The sequence below is a fragment of the Pangasianodon hypophthalmus genome, chromosome 5, assembly GCF_027358585.1.
Source record: "Pangasianodon hypophthalmus isolate fPanHyp1 chromosome 5, fPanHyp1.pri, whole genome shotgun sequence".
Lineage (NCBI taxonomy): Eukaryota > Metazoa > Chordata > Actinopteri > Siluriformes > Pangasiidae > Pangasianodon > Pangasianodon hypophthalmus.
In genome coordinates, this window is record NC_069714.1 from 25681078 (window position 1) to 25699159 (window position 18082).

Genomic DNA, 18082 nt, shown 5'->3' on the forward strand with positions numbered 1-18082 from the left:
TAGTTTTGCATAATTAGTTGGAATAACTTGTTTGTTCACATCTAAAGAAAAGGGGATGTCATGATATAATATACTTCTAGTCTAACCACTAAATGCCAGTAGCAGCACATTCACCTGTAAGCTAAAGATACTCCATACAGCTGAAGAAGTGCCGTCATCAGTTTCCCATGGCCAGACCAAAGTTGGAATAAAGAGACACATGAATTAAAAACAGTTTCTTCATTGATACAAGAAACATTACACCATCCGCATCTGGGTGACACCAGATAGTGTAGTTGTGTAAACAGGAAATTCATTATAGCTTTCACATGAAGTCTATTTTGTTGAAGTTATCAACCGTTCACTGATGGAGACTTGAGTGCAAAACTGTTCATGGGAATTGCAGTCCTAAAGCTATCATAGCACCTGTAGTCCTAAGCCAATGTAGCAAAACTGTTCATATCAATTGCGGTCCACAGCCATCTTCATGGTTTTTAAGTGGTACCATCCTCAGTAATCTCATTGATCTTTAGGCTGTCCATGTGGAGCCATCCTCAGCAACAAAGAGCAGTTTCTAGGAGGAGGATTAGGCAGGTCTAAAGAGCAGAACTATCTCAGGAGTAGCATGTGTAGCTCAACAGAGCGAGAGAGAGAGAGAGAGAGAGAGACAGATTGTTATAGGTATGGTAATTGTCATGTAATGGTTAAGGACAATGTACTGTGTGCAGAGTGCAAGCAGGGACTCTGGTAAGACTAGCTCTGACAGCATAACTAAAAGGGGGAGCCAGAAGGTAACACAGACATGAGGGTGCCCTGTGAAATAAAGGGACCAGCCACTCCATCGTCGACAAACCTGAGTGAAACACGTGGGGGCACTCTATGCCCATGACCCCTCCAGATCTACACCCTTACCTAAGAGAAAATCTATTAACAAAAGGCTTGACTAAATGAATGTGTTTTCAGCCTAGATTTAAACACTGAGACTGTGTCTGAGTCCCAAACACTAATTGGAAGGCTGTTCCATAACTGGGGCAACACTGAGACTGTGTCTGAGTCCCAAACACTAATTGGAAGGCTGTTCCATAACTGGGGCATTTTGTAAGAGAAAGCTCTGCCCCCTTCTGTAGCGTTTATTATTCTAGGTACCAACAAAGAGCCTGCACCTTTTGATCGAAGCAGGCGTAGTAGATCATAAAAGACCAAAAGTTCACTCAAGTACTGAGGCCCGAGACCATTCATTGCTTTATAGTATAGTAGTATTTTATAATCAATGCAAAATTTTACTGGGCTCCAATGCAGTGTGGATAAGATAGGGGTGATGTGGTCATATCTTCTGGTTCTAGTAAGGACTCTGGCTGCTGTATTCTGAACTAACTGGAGCATGTTTATGCACCTACTGGAACATCCAACAAAGACATGAACTAGTTTTCCAGCATTGTGTAGTGCCATTATATTTCTTCTCTTAGCAATATTTCTGAAATGAAAGAAGGTTATGTTAGTAATATATCTTAGTAATTAATACATGAGCTTCAAATGAGAGACTGGAGTCAATGATCACACCAAGGTTTTTTACTGCTGCACATGATGTAACTAAAAAGCCATCCAGAGATACTATGTAATCAGCTTACTTCTAGCTGCATGTGGTCCTAGTACAAGTACTTTTGTCTTGTCAGAATTAAGTAGAATGACGTTAATAAGCATCAAGTGTCTAATGTCCTTTACACATTCCTTAACTTTATTAATCTGGTGTCTCTCATCTGCCTTTGCTGAAATTTATAGCTGTGCGTCATCAGCATAACAGTGGACGCTAATACTGTGTTTACGAATACTTGTACCCAGAAATAGTATATATAGAGAAAAAGGCAGTGGGCCTAATCTCATTATAACAAGAAAAGCATCTCATCACTACAAGAAAACATCTTCTTATTATGAGAAAAACACCTCATTGTTACAAGAAAAACATCACATTACTATAAGAAAAAAACATCTTGTTACTACAAGAAAAAAATATCTCATTATTATGAGACTCTGTCCTAATGTGCATATATTAATGACAATACAGTCTATGGTGCTTCATGCCAAGCATGAAGTAAAATCTGCCAACTGCATCATTTGTCAGAATCTATCAATTAGTGTAATAATGTGAGTTTTTTTTAGTGGTAGCAGTGTGCTTCCATATTTCTTCCCCTACACTGGGTCTTTAACTGCAATGCAAAATAAATTGGCGCTGTTCTCATGGGATTTACAAAGTGTCAGAAAAACATGTTACCCAATTTCCTTGTTTGCTTAAACACTGTGGCGGTGATATTTTTTCTTAACATGGGTCTTCGTCCACATGTGCGCATTTCAACACTTCATTTCCATATTACAAGAAAGGTTTCATTACAGGATGCTTTCACTACCACACTATTCATCAGCTGGTAGAACTAAATCATGAGAAATCTTTTTAAAAGTTACAGATTGACTATGTGTTATTTTTGCTTATATATATATACCAGTGAGGGATGTCTCACAACCTCACATACAAAAATATCACAAACTGTTACTACTGTAAAATACTACTGTGTTTATTAACAGTATTTTCTCCATGACAGACACAAATTCCAATCTTTCAGCTTCCTCTTTCATTAGTTTATTTATTTATTTATTTTTCATTACTTAAAATCATAATTTATTAATATTAATGTGGTTGATCTCCTTTTCAATTATGCAATTATGTTTTCACATCTTTTGTATTATGTATGTTTTTTTAATATTATGCTAGATAAATAAATAACTATATATATATATATATATATATATATATATATATATATATATATATATATAAAATTATATAGTTTGAATTATTTAGAGTAATAAATTAATAATCATTATTTGTTTAAATTATTTATATAACTAATTAAATCCTTTAAATAATTTTAAATAATTTAAATGAATAAATTATTCAAATTTAAAGCTCAAAAGTGTTATAATGCCTTTGTATGTCAAGTAGGGGTCGGAGATATGACAAAAAAAAATCATATCATGATAAAAGTAAATTTAACAAAACCTTTTTTTAAAAAAAAAACACTTTACAATTTTCAATATTCTGTACAAAATGTTATGATCAAATAAGCTGCTTCCATAGTTTTGCTATATATAAAAAAACCCCAAAAAAAACCATGATAACTGTGATCACAAGACATCACGATACCTGCAATATCAGAAATTATGTATATTGTGACATAGTTTATCACAACATCGATGTTAGGTCAACATATTGCCAGCCCTAATGTTTAGACTAACAGGTAGCACTTTATTTAAGTGTACCAAAAAATTTACTGTAGATTTTACAGTAATTTCCTGGCAACCAGGGTTGCCCATAAAGTACTGTAAAATTAACAGTAAAGTACTGTAATGTCATGCATAGTGTAAAATAACACATAACCCAGTACATTTGCTCATTTGGTTGTTGTAGGACACAACTGAACTGACGGGTCTTGCCCAAGGACCCAGTCAAGTCAGTCTGGTGGTACTGGGATTTAAAAACACAACCTTCTAATCTGTGCATTGAAACCTTAACCGACCTGAGAGACCACAACTAGCTCAAGCTTGCACTGAGTCGATGCAATATTTTAGTGGATTTAATTCAGTGGTAGTAGTTATATCAGTGCAAGCTTGTTGCAGTGTTGCTGTGGTCACTCAGGGGTTAAGGCTTTCTGTCACAGATCAGAAGGTTGTGTGTTCAAATCCCAGCACCATCAAGCTGCCGTGAATGGGTAAAAGCATGAGCTTAACCTTGGGCTTGGTTGTATTCCGCATCAGCCAAATGAGCAAGTGTACTGGGTTATGTGTTACTTTATACTTTTATGTATGACCTTACAGTACTTTACTCTAAATATGTTTTACAGATGTTTACTATCAATAACCCAAGTTGCTAGTAAATTACTAAAATTTACAGCAATTTTTTTTTACAGCGTAGGACTTTTTTTTTCTAAGCATTCAATACCAATAGAACACTTCATGACTGCCCTATTAATAATGATAAAATTAATAACCTCCAAGATGATGTTAAAAAACAAATACAGATACAACAGTCTCAAGCAGTCAAACGTTTTCTCTTTCATCTCTCTTTCATGTAAACACAACGCAACATACTTCATAATTACTTTTTACGTCTTCTCACAGGTATTCACGTGACCCAAACATCAATCCTCCAATATCACTTTATTAAATATTCATGCACTGCTTATGAATGTGTCATGAAGGCTCTATGTGGTTCCTTTCAATCAGAGTGAAAATAGGAAATGCTTTGTTTGGATCTAGTTTACATATTTTGGTTTCATTTTATAAATCACATGCTGAGATTGTGACATGTTTTGTTCTTGGCTTTGTTCAGTGTTATGGTCATATTGGTACCCCAAGTTGGACACGAGTGTAATCTTGTGACTGAATGAGTGTTTAAAACTTCCCCAGTCAGCGTTCATCACCACCAGTATGATCTTCTGCTTTTTTTTCACATAAATGCAACATCCTCCAACATCCTCAACTTCTTCCGACAGATGTCCACTACGCCAAGTTTGAGCAACATTCACCTTGTTTACTATTATTCTTTTTAACTAAAGGAAGAAACTACAGTGGTTCGCCATTGATACCATTGGTATTGAGGAATATAAAAATGTTTCATGTTTTATTATTTACATGAAGGTTTATATAGAGAGCTGGGAAGATTTGGTACTTTTGGGGACCCAGATTTTGGGATTGGGTAAACAGGATATAACATCACGTCTTGATGGCTGTGTGCGTCTTCATCGCTGTCTTAACACTCGTGTACATCACTACTGAACCTTACGCATTCTGAGCTGCTGGGAAAGGAAGCCACAATGAACGGTAAGAGAGCCTAATTTTATTTCTCCGTTTTTTTTTTTTTAACAAAATAGAATAGAAATTCAAAATAACAAATATGACATAAATCTCATTTTCAAGTCATAAGCACTCAATTTTTATATAAATATTGTTTTGGATATATTCTGCATTACTGTATCAGAAGAATGGAAAATTTTAATTTCCGAACATTTTCCAAAAAATTAAATATTACAGAGAAGAGTTTGTACGTCATTAAAGAATGGAACATACTGACTAATAGGCTAATTTTAACATAAAATAATAATGCCAGCATCCACAGAGCACAAGCTCTAACTGAATGGTTTGATGATGTAAATCATATGTTATGAAGGTCATAGTGACTGGATTTTAACCTAACATTAGCTGAGGGAAAATTTTTTGGAAGAGCGATGTTGATTGCTCCAGTACATTTCCAGAGATTTGTAGAATCTATGCTAAGGCACATTGAAGCTGGCTCGTAGTGGCTCAAAACCTTACTAAGACCTTACTGTTATGTCGGTTTATCCTTTAATTTGTGACCAAAATTTCATACTTGAATTGAACTTACATTAATAGGTAGGTAGATAGGTAAGACAGTCCAGTACAAAATATATTATATCTAAGCTACATTATATCTAACTGCCAAAAGCCATTTTCTCAGGAAAGGGATTAAAATAGACAGAAATCCAGATGTAGATTTAGATTATTTCAATGAGCAAATCAAAGGTGGCAGTGGAGAGGAAAAGCTCCCTGAGATGACAGGAGGAAGAAACTTTTAGAGGAACCAGACTCAAAAGGGAACCTATTCTCTCTTGGGTGACTCTGGTTTTAATAATTCAAGTTTTAATAAGTTTCAATAATTACAGCTAAAAAAAGAAAACACTGAAGCAGTACAAAAAGTGTTAAAAAGTATTACGATATTGTGGATGGTAGTTGTGTATGCAAGTTCTTGGGAAGTACAATCTCCATGGTAACCAGGTGAGCTTGTCCACTGCAGTAAGAAGGTGAAGATACATCCACAATCTAATCTGTATTGTGCCCTAAATAAAAATAATTCTAATTCTAAAATAATTCCAAATCTCTTTTCCACTTTTAGATCCAAACAAATCACTTCTTCTGACGGATTTCTCTGAGTTTTACGACCAGGAATTCAACTACAGCCTGAACACCTCCTACATTATAGATGAGACGACCATAGCATGCCAGGTTTTCACCACATCATACACCCTCAACATTGTGGTGTGCGTTTTATTTGTGCAGATCTTCCTCCTTGCCATCCCTGGCAATGTGATTGTTGGGCTGGTGATCCTCTCTAACCTGCGGTTTCTTTCTGCATCTGACATCTACCTGTTCCACCTGGTGATCGCTGACATGCTGATGGCCCTCACCCTCCCCTTCTTCTCCACCTCTGTCGTGGCTGGATGGATCTTTGGTGACATCATGTGCAAGCTGGTCAAATTAGTTAGTGAAGCCAACTTCTACACCAGCATCCTCTTTTTGGTCTGCATTAGTGTGGATCGCTACATGGTCATCGTGAGAGCTATGGAGGCCCGGAAGAGCCAAAGGATCGTGTGTTCCTGGGCTGTTTGCATCGTGGTCTGGATTTTGGGTGTCCTACTTTCCCTCCCTGCCTTGTACAATGAAGTCCATTACAGGAAAGACCACGAATTGCCGAGTTGCACTGAACTTTTCGAATTAGACAACGCAGACGAATGGAGGCTAGCAACTCGTGTACTGAGGCACCTTCTGGGCTTCCTGCTACCTCTGTGTGTCATGCTGACGTGCTATGGTGTGACGGTGGCCAGGCTGCTGCGTACGAGAGGTTTTCAGCGCCAGAGAGCCATGAAAGTCATTGCAGCTGTGATGGTGGCTTTCTTATTGTGCTGGACCCCCTTCAACGTGGCCACCATGGTCGATACACTTCTGAGAGCCAATCTGATGGAACCCAGTTGTGTAGCTCAAAATGCCGTAAGCTTGGCCATGTTTATCACACAGAGCCTGGCGCTGCTGCACTGCTGTGTCAACCCGGTGCTGTATGCCTTCGTGGGAGAAAAGTTCAGGACGAGGTTCTTCCACATGATTCACAAGACATGGCCGATAGAGCGTGGCACGCCATCGAGGTCCACTAGGTCCACCTCGCAGACTTCGGAGGGTGTGTCCCACTTCCTCTGAACAACAGTTCTTGCAAGATTTCACAGCATGGACATCACTGTCTAAAAAAATTTCTATTTATTAGGAAAGGCTTGGAGCAGAACAACATCAAGAATAACATAGCCTCGAGAGGCAGACTTGACTTATCATTATCACTTCACCCTATAGGCTACTATAACTTCCAGAGTAACCTCATAATATCCAGTTAAAAGTCTACAACATAGTCATCCAACATACAGTCTAGCAACTTGTTTTGAGACATTTTAGATGCACCTTTTTTCAAATTCACCATGGTGCACATGCATTTCTGATGTACGACTCCATAATCCCGCTTTCCCTCTCCCAATTTTTGCAGTATGTCTTACAGTATAAATGGTTCTGTATATCATAGATGATATATCACACTGTCTGCACTTATATTTTACCTTTGTTTGTGGAAATGTATTAGATTTAATTCTGATTATCTGCTACCAAACAAAATCTTGGTGGCCGCTAAGTATGTTTAAGCTAGCCCAATCTGGCAACCCTATCATTAACTGTTCTGTCCACTGCTTCTCCTCCGATCATGGGGCAGCGTGATTTCTTCTCCAATGGGTCTCTATTAGCGCTCGTCACAGTTCCCATTTTGACCACTAGGTGCAATAATAGCTCTATGGAGATAAATGTGGCAGTGAGTGCACTGCCCTGCGATTGGGCATCTACAAAGGTGAGCAAATCAATGGAGCATCAGCTTACAATCTGCGAAATAACATTTTTTAAAGTGCTGGTCACTCATAAGACGTAATTAGTATTGGAACAGAATTTTAAATGTATGGAGTTATGAATGAGGACTTTCTGAAGAAGAACTTTTGTTCAACAGCTGATATACATGCACACAGCTTACACACGGCTGAAATAAACTTCAGTAGAGTTTAATCCTGGATTATTTTTTTGTTTGGTCTATAATATTTATTCATTAACCTATGGAGATCAGAGTCATGGCATAGAAGAGCTATTTTTTATTTCCCGAATAACCGTTGTTATTTAACCATTGTTGATGCCACAGAAAACTAAAAATGCTTACCTTATTGTACCATCTTATCTTACCATTATGTGGAAGGATCTTTGTGGTGAAAAATGGTTGTTTTGTGGCAGCTTTATTTTGCAGTATTTTGTCTTTGAACTTTGACATTTTATGGAAATAAAAAAAATGTACTGTTTTTTAAGATTAATTTTATGTCTTGTTTCGATTTCTGGAATCCACTACTGTATATCTAAACTTGCCTCAGTGTGTTTCACAGACTCAAATAAATGACATGAATTTTGAAAAAATTTAATATTTTATCTAAATATTTTACCTGTTCACAAAATTCGGTGTGGGGGAACTGGTGTGTGAGGAAATATAAAAATGTAAAGAAAATAAATAAAATCTCAATTATACTGATAAGCCTGATACACTCTTAGGTGGATTTTAGGAGCGGCGATGGCACAGATTTATGTTGTGGCATGATCTACCATCAACCAATCTTGCCACAAAATACCTTATTTCTTTTTTGACAGTTCCTCTGAAAATGATTAAAAGAACATGTGGAAATTCTAGGGTAGAAACAACATCTTATAACACCAGATCTAGCCTTCTTTTTGTCCTGCAGTAAACATCCTGTACTTCATGGCTAGCTAGTAGTTTTCAAACAGAAACAAGAAAAAATGATCGTAATTGGACCATTTGGTTTATTTGACATCTCAGGCAGTTAAATATGAAATTGTACTGATGACTTCAACCTTTTATGAACATCATTATAGCTCAAATATGGCACAAACATGTCATTATAGTATACAATAACAGTTTACAGGTATACAGTCATTGTTAACTGTACTTGAAATATAGTTAGTTATGTTATGTTATATATTATGTTATGTTAGGCCATATTAAAAAGACAATGTGAATAAGCTAACAATAAATTCAGATGTATGCACGAAAGACAGATTTGAGCAAGGCTTGCAGTGTTAACATAGACATAGTGTTATGCCTACACCTAGTGAGTTACTAGCTTTACTAGCTATGCCTAGTGATTTGCTAGCTTTTATTATTATTTTTTACTATGAGTGTTGATGCTTTTAATCGTCATTTATAGATCTTATTGTGACTGATTACAATACAACAACAAGTGGTACACATTAGAGTACACATTAGTGCTACTGTTTGAGATGTATTATTTATTATTGCTCTGTCCTGTTTAGGAATAACATGTAAAAAGAGGAGATGTTAGCTCCTCTACTTTGTTGACCCACTGAATAAGTTCACATCTGTTGGAAAAAAAAAAAAAAAAAAAAACCTTAGCAGAAAGCAAAGACAACTTCAGCTTTTGAAATTACATCTTACCTTATAAAACCAGATCTACCTTTATTTCTCTTTATTTTTCTTTATTAAACTTCACCTGCTGTGATAGGTTTCTCATTCACAGATTCTTACTGGGGTTCATCTTCCACCTTCAATGATTGCAGATTCAACACTGAGCCTGTAGAGGACACTCATTTTTCACTTTAAAACCATGTAGTGTATTTAAACCATCCCTGAAACAGCCAGTTATAGCACTTGCACAAATGGATTTTTTTTTCATTGTTGGTAAGAAATAGATTTTTTAAACCCTTTGTCATATTATATTGCATAAAATATCTAATTTCTCTGTATGCATCATTGTTCAGAGCATTGTTTAATGTGTTAAAACATCTTGGGCCACCAAAATCTCAGCACATCCTGAAATAAATGGATTTTGGACAATAGAAGAATCTAGATACAGCGTGGCCCAAAGCCTTCTTCACCCTTAAAAATGGCCATACTTACCATATTTAAGGAGTTAAAACCTTCTGGGCTACTGAAAGCATATTCTGAATGAAATGGACTTCCTAAAATAGACAAATTTGGATCCAGCCTGGCCCAAACACTTCTTCATACTTAAAGGATCATATTATTTTTTGTAAAATGTCTACTTTCTCTATATAAGTCAGTGTTCTAAGCACGGTTTAAAGGGTTAAACATCTTGAGCCACCAAAATCTCAACACATTTAGATGCTAATATATTGCATAAAATGCCAAATTTTATTTATTTATTTTTTTTAAAAAGAAGTATAAAAGATTAGATATTAAGATTGCATTATATATTTTAACAAAAACATTTCACTAATTACAGCTTTGAATTAAATGGATTAAGTAATTGAACAAATATGTCGATCGGTGCTGTTGTCTTAGTGCGTTATTGCCCCCTTCTGGCAAAAGAAGTGAGAAGGGTGTATACGTCCATTAAATAATACCTGAGACATAATACCTGAGATTTCGTAATCATTCCAGACCTGCTCTTTGTTGAACTTTCCAAACCACACTGCTCAAGAGTGCTCTTTCAGTTTACACTCTTAGCAAAAAAGCGTAATGATCTGTACCTTTCCTTTCACTGTAGTGGTACTCTCAAGCGTACACCTTTTGTACCTTTAACGCGTTCATCTTTTTACCTAGAAAGGTGCATACAGTGCACATTTTATGCTTTAAAAGGTAACAATTATGTACCTTATATCTATTTAAGGGTACATTATATCCACATTTATATCCAAAGTACAAAAGATAAGAGTACCAGCCCCGCAACAAGTAGAGTTTCGGTCCTTTTTGGCTTTAAATTTACACCAAACCGAAACATGATTACGTTTTGCTTTTGGCATGAATTCCAGAAAAAGCTGATTATGTGACACATCTGCTATGAATTCCTAAATAGGCTGAACTCCACAGAGGTTTAAATCACAGACGTCTACTTTCTTTAGTGTCAAGTTTTTTTGTAGTGAAATTAACTTAATTAGGATTTTTAGCATTTGATGTACACAAAATTTGTTGGGTGCATAAGCATTCACTCTCACCCCCCTGCATTAGTACTTTGTAGAACCACCTTTGGCAGCAAATAACAGCTGCACATCTTCTGGGATATGTCTCTATCAGCTTTGCACATCTGGATGCTGATATCTTTTTTCCGGTAGTATGCTTTGCTGTCCTGTTGAAACTTCAGCCCCAGTCTCAGGTTTCTTGCTCCATCCATCTTGCTCTCAACTCTAAGCAGTTTCCGAGTCCTGTTGATTAAAAAAACATTCCTACAACATGATGCTCCCACCACCATGCTTCACTGCAAGGATGGTGTTTTCAGGGTGATGAGTAGTGTTAGGTTTCCGGCAAATGCACCAATTCCTTTGTGCCAAGGCCAGAAATTAACTTTTTTGCACATGTTTGCTGATTTTCATATGGTGTTTTTTTTTTTTTTAATTAAAAAAAAAAAAGACGCTTTCGTCTTGCCTCTCTTCCATAAAACCCACCTTTGTGGAGTGTCTGTGATATGGTTGACCTGTGAAGGAGGACATTCTTACCACTTTCACTAAATTTTGGTAGACAGTCTGCAATAGTACCATATTTTGTCAGTTTTAAAAAAAAATGTATTTAATGGTGGAGAGTTAAAAGTTTAAGGGGGAGGGAGTGCTTATACATGGCACTGTACATTTCTTTGCAAGCATTTGGTGAGTTCTCATTTGAATATCATTTCATATATGCTTTCATTCTTTTATTTCTTAATAATACTGCAAGCTTTGTCTATAACTTCACGAAGATGTGACAAATGCAATGTATAATAATTCAGGAGGTACAACAATCTGGCTGTTGTAGTAACACAGTTATGCAACTTAAGCTGCAATAAAAACAATAATTACAAATAAGGCGCCGATAGTACAGCATGTCCATTAAATATACAGTATATCTTTATATTTTTTTCTACTTTTTTAGTTTTTAAACTATTTAAACACGAATGTATAGTACACATGGACAAGTGTGATGTTTAAACACCACAAACCTCTTCTATTGTGAAACTGCTGATTATTATCTTTGCGCATGTCTTGACTATACTTCACACACAGGAAGAACCTGGCCATGATAATTTGTTTTTCTGTATGAAGCGTGTGTCTATTCCACTAGTGGCAACAGAGGAGCTTTTGCACTCATGAGCAGCTGCCTGTTTGCTTCAACTTAGTGGATTTATCTTCTCCAGCCACAAAAAATCATCAGAATGGTAAGAAAATGTATCATTTTAATAAAACAGAGCTTACTGAGATTTAATAGAAATATCCATGAACAACTGTAAAAAAAAATAGTAAAAAAAATAAATAAATGTTTCAATTCTTGTTTATCTATGCACTTTTTTTTTTACCTAATTTCACTTTATTGTGGTACAAGTTGCCTTATTTCATTCTTTGTTTCCTGTGAAGCATGTGAAGCATTTTCTTTTTTTATTTATCCCAGATTTAGGTGGTTGCTACATGGTTGCTAATGTAAAGTGATGGAAGCACTATATCTTACCCAAAATATTTTCCATAAATAAATGTCTAAATCTTCATACACTGTAGCTGTAGATTTCTAAATAAACAATTTTATCAAATTTTCAGGGTTTTACAAAGTTCATATTTACAACTTTAAGTTCAAAGTAAAACTGTATCATCATCTACATATAGTGCTTAACGATATCCAATTGCCCTACCTCTATAACATAAGCGTTCAGCTACACAGTGAAGTGTTGATCGTGTGTGTAGTTGCACTCTGCCTCCTAAACCACATCGGCAAGTCTGCGTGATATCACTGAAGAACTAGACACAGTTTGAGGTGCATATGTTTCAAAAATGTATTTTATAAGATAGACTTTTGTTAGTTATTGGCTACATTACACTGGTAGTTCAAGTATAGAACTAAAGAAGCAAACAACACTCCAGGTGAGGCAAGAAAAAAAATTGTGTACAATTCATTTTTCAGCAAACCACTTCATGAAATTAAATTTGGTTTATGTGACAGCTTGTCTTCTTTTCCAGTCCAACATGTCAAACATGGGCGAAGATTTGTACAACTACATCCTTTCAGAACTTGAGTTCTCCGTTCCCTGTACCAGTAACCTTGTTGCAGTAAACGGCACTGGGGTTGTGATTGGCTACATCGTTGTGTTCTTCCTTGGTCTCATGGGGAATAGTGTGGTGATGTTTGCTGTGTGCACCATGAAGAAGCACAGAACATCTACTGACGTCTACCTGATGCACCTGGCAATTGCTGACCTGCTGTTCTCACTCACACTGCCCTTCTGGGCCGTCTACATCAACGAATCGTCTTGGGTTTTCGGCACTTTTCTGTGCAAGTTGCTCTCGGGTGTCCAGGAAGCGGCGTTCTACAGCTGCGTCTTCCTGCTGGCATGCATTAGCATCGACCGCTACGTGGCCATCGTCAAAGCCACTCAATTCCTCTCAAAGCAGCACCATGTAGTGAGGTTAGTCTGTGGCTTGGTATGGCTAGGGGCCACTATGCTGTCCATTCCCGTCGTGGTGCAGCGAGAAGCACTGAGTATAAATAACAGTGAAGTACTGCATTGCTATGAGAACGTTACGGCGGAGAAGATGGACGATTGGCGTTTGGGATTGCGAGTCCTCCGTCACGTCCTTGGCTTTTTTTTTCCTCTTACAGTCATGATGGTCTGCTACGGCTGCACAGTTGGAACCCTCTTTCGTTCACGTAACAGCCAAAAACACAAAGCAATGAGAGTGATCTTGTGTGTGGTGCTGGCTTTTGTCATCTGCTGGCTACCTAATAATGTGGCTGTGCTTGTGGACACGCTGATGCGAGGTGGGCTTGTCAAAGACACATGCCACAGTCGAGATAATCTGGAGGTGGCCATGTATATCACCCAGGCTTTGGCCTTTATGCACTGCGCCATCAATCCGATCCTCTATGCCTTTGTGGGCAAGAAGTTCAGGAACCATCTGCTGGCTTTGCTCTCGAAAAAGGGACTTGTGACCAGGGAACTGTTCATTCGCTACCGAGCTGGATCAGTCTACAGTTCAGGCAGCACCAGACACACTTCTGTGACACTGTAGAGCTTCCATTAACCTTTATGCCTTTTTTTTTTTTAAGATCTGTGCTAAAAGGTGGAAGATTTCCAATATGAAATATTATGTGCTCACCTCAATCAGGACTTTCTTCAGATCACAGACAACATAAATTCATATATGAAAATATGGGCATCATGGAGTCCCTATGTGTAAATAAGAGCAACTCTGTGTGGGCCGTAAAGACCATAAATGGGAAAGTGGGTCGGTCTTTGAGTCCAAAAATAGTTTAAGTAAGGAAGTTAAGTAGTTAAGTAGTTATGACATTATAGCCATTCATGCTCTTGTATTTTCACATAATTTAAGATACCTTGGCATACCTTGAGAGGACGTAATATTCGCAATTATTCTTAATCTCACTGCTAACACTGCATCTATAACATCTAAATTTATATTCATAAATGTTCCTGATCTATACTGCTAACTGTATTTAGTTTGCTAACATGATCAAACCTGACAGGATTTTGAGAGGATTTTTCAGGCATAAATGTTCGTAATCTACACTGCTAACAGTACTTAGCTTGCTAACTTGACAGGATTTCTGAAAACAATTTTCAGTCATATTCATTAATCTGTAATATATGTTCATAGTCTATATGCTAATGGTAGCTAGCTAGCTGACAAACCTGGCAGGATTTTTGAGAGTTTTTTGTTAAAGTCATTATTCATATTCTTCATCTGTACAGCTAACAATAGTTAGCTAGCTAATGTGAACAAATTGGATGGGATTTCTGAGTGGATTTTTAAGCCATATTCATTAATGTTCATATCAGGTCATATTTAGAATTGTTCAGAACCTTCACTGCTAACTCTATCCTATGGACTAAACCAACATAAATAGATATCTAAGAGGTCTCACCTGACTGAGTGCAATTATAAAAACTAATTCTGATTGTGGAATGTCTACCCAGAAATATTTGAATATATTAATTCATATATGAACTGCATATATATACTTGCCGGTCTGCAGACAGATCTTCCTGGTTCAGCTTGATTTCTTGATTTTTGAAGTTCCTCTATCTAACATATCTTGATGATTTTTTTTAGTTCCTTTCAGACCCTCTTGGTTAACACCAACCAAAAGGGCGATGTTAACGGCTGTTCCATGAACTCACTTTTTAAAAATGTTTCACACTTAAACAACCACCTGTCATCAGAAAGATTTCTGAGAAAGGACTTTTTTAGACCCCGTTTATCAGCATTGTTTATATTACTAATAATTGGGATAAAAAAATATATAAGATAATGCATTGTACAAGCCTAAGGTTCAAATAGAGAGACAGGGGTAGAGTATAATAGTTTATAAAGATGACAATAAGAAGTAAAAAGAGGAACCGAAAACAAATATTTGCAAAAGTACATTTCTGAGAAGAAAATACATTTTCCGATGTTCTTTCTTTCTTTCTTTCTTTCTATCTTTCTTTCTTTCTTTCGCACTGACAAAATAAATGATTTGAATATTAAAACAAATCTGTCCTTTTCACATTTTTTCCTCAACATTTCTTACTTTAACTACACCCAAGGGGCATGGGGCGGAAGATCAATAAACAAAACAAAACAAAACAAAAAAAAAAACCCTTATCTTACTTTGCAGAGGGAAGTTCTTTAGTAACAGAAAAATACACTTGGGACTGTTTTAAATAGATCCATCTAATCCTAAAACATGAAATATGATTTATTAAAATTACTGTTATTCTACAAGCAGTAAGGTTTCATATTTGATGTTATAATGTTATTTCAATGTTTTTAAGAACTAGAACAAATAATACAACATACATTAAAATAATAAAAAAAGAAATGACATAAAGAAATCATTTGTTTTCCAGGCCAAAAAAACCCTCTTTGCTTAATTCACATAGCTGCAAAGACTCAAGCTTGTCAGGTTGTATGTACTTGATATACAATGTAATCCACAAATGAGTCATGAAAGACAGGTGCTGGAGGAAATCTCAGAACTCATTGATAACAATCTGCAGAATTTGCTAAAACCTTTTTGTTTAAATGTTACTGATAAGAGATTTTTGCAAAAAAATCTCCCTTGCAGGAAGCATGTGTTAGGAAAAGTACTGTAGCAACTAAAACATAATCAGTCTTTATTATCATCAGTCTTTTTTTCCTTTTTCTTGAAGTTAATAAGAAAAAATGCAGCCTGTCATTTCTATTTTATGTCACTGACAGCTGTAAAAAAAAAAAGCATTTTGGTGCACATTGTACTGTGTATGGTTGTGTGTGTGTGAGACAAATAAAATTTGAATTTGAATATTTCAGAGAAACTGCAAACTTCATCTGAAGACTTTTCTGTGTTGGAAAAATAAACAATAAATAAGCAATCAAATAAACTGTTGAAACTGGAGAATCCTTCCAAAAAATGCTAAATAAACATCTCATAGAAAACCTCACCACATCAATGATTACACGTTTTTTGTACATACACAGGGGACTTGTCTGCCATACAAGTCCCTGTATAAGTTGATACTACAGAAACGATAACAGATCAGAATAATCATGTTAATATAAATGTTATTTTTAGCTGGAATTATTGTCAGAGATGCTGTTATAGAAAATTAATAAATGCCTTCAGATTTAAGAGTTCTACAGCACTGAGATATAAACATTATTATATACTGAGGAGTCAGTTCATTTGGTACAACCAGTGGCTCAAAGAGGACTGTGGGTTGAAACTATGAAGTGTGAGAAATGAGTGTTAGACATGAGTACGTGAGTGAGTAACGGAGAGGATGAGTTGAGTGTCGTCGGCATAGCAGTGGTATGAAAAGCGATGTGGGGATGTGACCTCACTGAGAGATTGAGTATACAGGAAGAACAGAAGAGGACCCAGCACTGAGCCTTGTGGGACACCAGTAGAGAATCTGCATGGAGCAGGTGTGGATCTCCTCCATGTCATCTGAAATGACAGACCATCCAGGTAAGAAGCAAACCACTGTCGAGTCTTCAGGGCACATGACTGCTCTTTTCAGTTTCTCAGTAAACAACAAGCTGCGATTTTTTTTTTGTCTTATTAGCTTAACTGCATGAGAGAAAAATGAGACAAAAGTCTGTTTATAGCTGCTATAAGTGACAACAGGAACTAACTGGTCTCGCAGATCTTCCACAACATTAAATGTAACTATAAATGGTTAAAGATCTTGATATGTCATTCATTAATAAATCTAAAATTGTAACTGTTGGCAAACTGCTGTGTGTAAGGGGAATAAAACACGAATAAAACATAAATGACAACAGGAACTAACTTGTTTCATGGACAATTCACAACATTTAATGCAAATATAAATGGATAGAGAGTATGTGTTGTTCATTAATGAATAAAAAGTGTTAGCCTTGGCAAAGTGCTGTGGTATAAGAGGAATAAAACCCTTTGCGCTGTTTGTGGTGTTATTAGAAAATGATCAGCTTTGGTGTAGTAATGGTCATGTTTGTATTTAACAGACTTACTTCTGTTTCGCATCACATCACCTCATCGTGGATTATTTTCCTATAACAGCACATATCCAGATGATTTATACCTTACATAATATACTTTATGACCAAAAGTTTGTGGACACCTGATCATCACACTCATATGTGCTTTGTTGAACATCCCATTCCAGATTTAGTTCCCCACTGTTGTTATAATAACCTCCACTTTTCTGGGAAGGCTTTCCTCTAGATTTTGGAGCGTGGCTTTGGGGATTTGCGCTCATTCAGCCACAAGAACATTAATGAGATCAGACACTGATGTTGGGTGAGGAGGTCCAGGGTGCAGTCGGTGTTCAGTGGGGTTGAGGTCAGGGCTCTGTACAGAACACTTGAGTTCTTCCACTCCAACCTTGGCAAACAGTGTCTTCATGTCTTCACTGTCATGCTGGAACAGGTTTGGGGCTCTTAGTTTCAGTGAAAGGAAATTGCAATGCTACAGCATACAGCTACTTCCACCTTTGTGGCAACAGTTTGGAGAAGAACCACATATGGGTGTGATGGTCTGGTCAAGTGTCCACATGCTTTTGGCTGTATAGTGTACATAGGATTTATATGCTTGAGTTGGGTCATATATGTGTATGTATATATAGGGGGTGTCCCAAAAGTTTCCATGGATAGGGGACTATGTAACGTAGCATCACACTGGTTGTGCCTTCGTCAGTGGGTGTTTGTGGTTTTTTCTTCG

The 18082-nt window shown here is 36.6% G+C and overlaps 2 protein-coding genes across 2 annotated transcripts; both read left to right on the forward strand.

The window, feature by feature from the left end:
* Positions 1-4507: 4507 nt before the first annotated feature.
* On the forward strand, positions 4508-8307 carry LOC113523919 (C-X-C chemokine receptor type 1). The gene is made up of 2 exons (XM_026910004.3): positions 4508-4851; positions 5942-8307. Exons 1-2 carry the CDS (start codon positions 4845-4847, stop codon positions 7015-7017), a joined length of 1083 nt encoding a protein of 360 aa, XP_026765805.1. The 5' UTR covers positions 4508-4844; the 3' UTR covers positions 7018-8307.
* A 3649-nt stretch (positions 8308-11956) lies between these two features.
* Positions 11957-15384, forward strand: cxcr2 (chemokine (C-X-C motif) receptor 2). Its single transcript, XM_026912896.3, has 2 exons — positions 11957-12068; positions 12859-15384. The coding sequence occupies exons 1-2, from the start codon at positions 12066-12068 to the stop codon at positions 13906-13908; spliced, it is 1053 nt and encodes a 350-aa protein (XP_026768697.1). The 5' UTR covers positions 11957-12065; the 3' UTR covers positions 13909-15384.
* The last annotated feature ends 2698 nt before the right edge of the window (positions 15385-18082 follow it).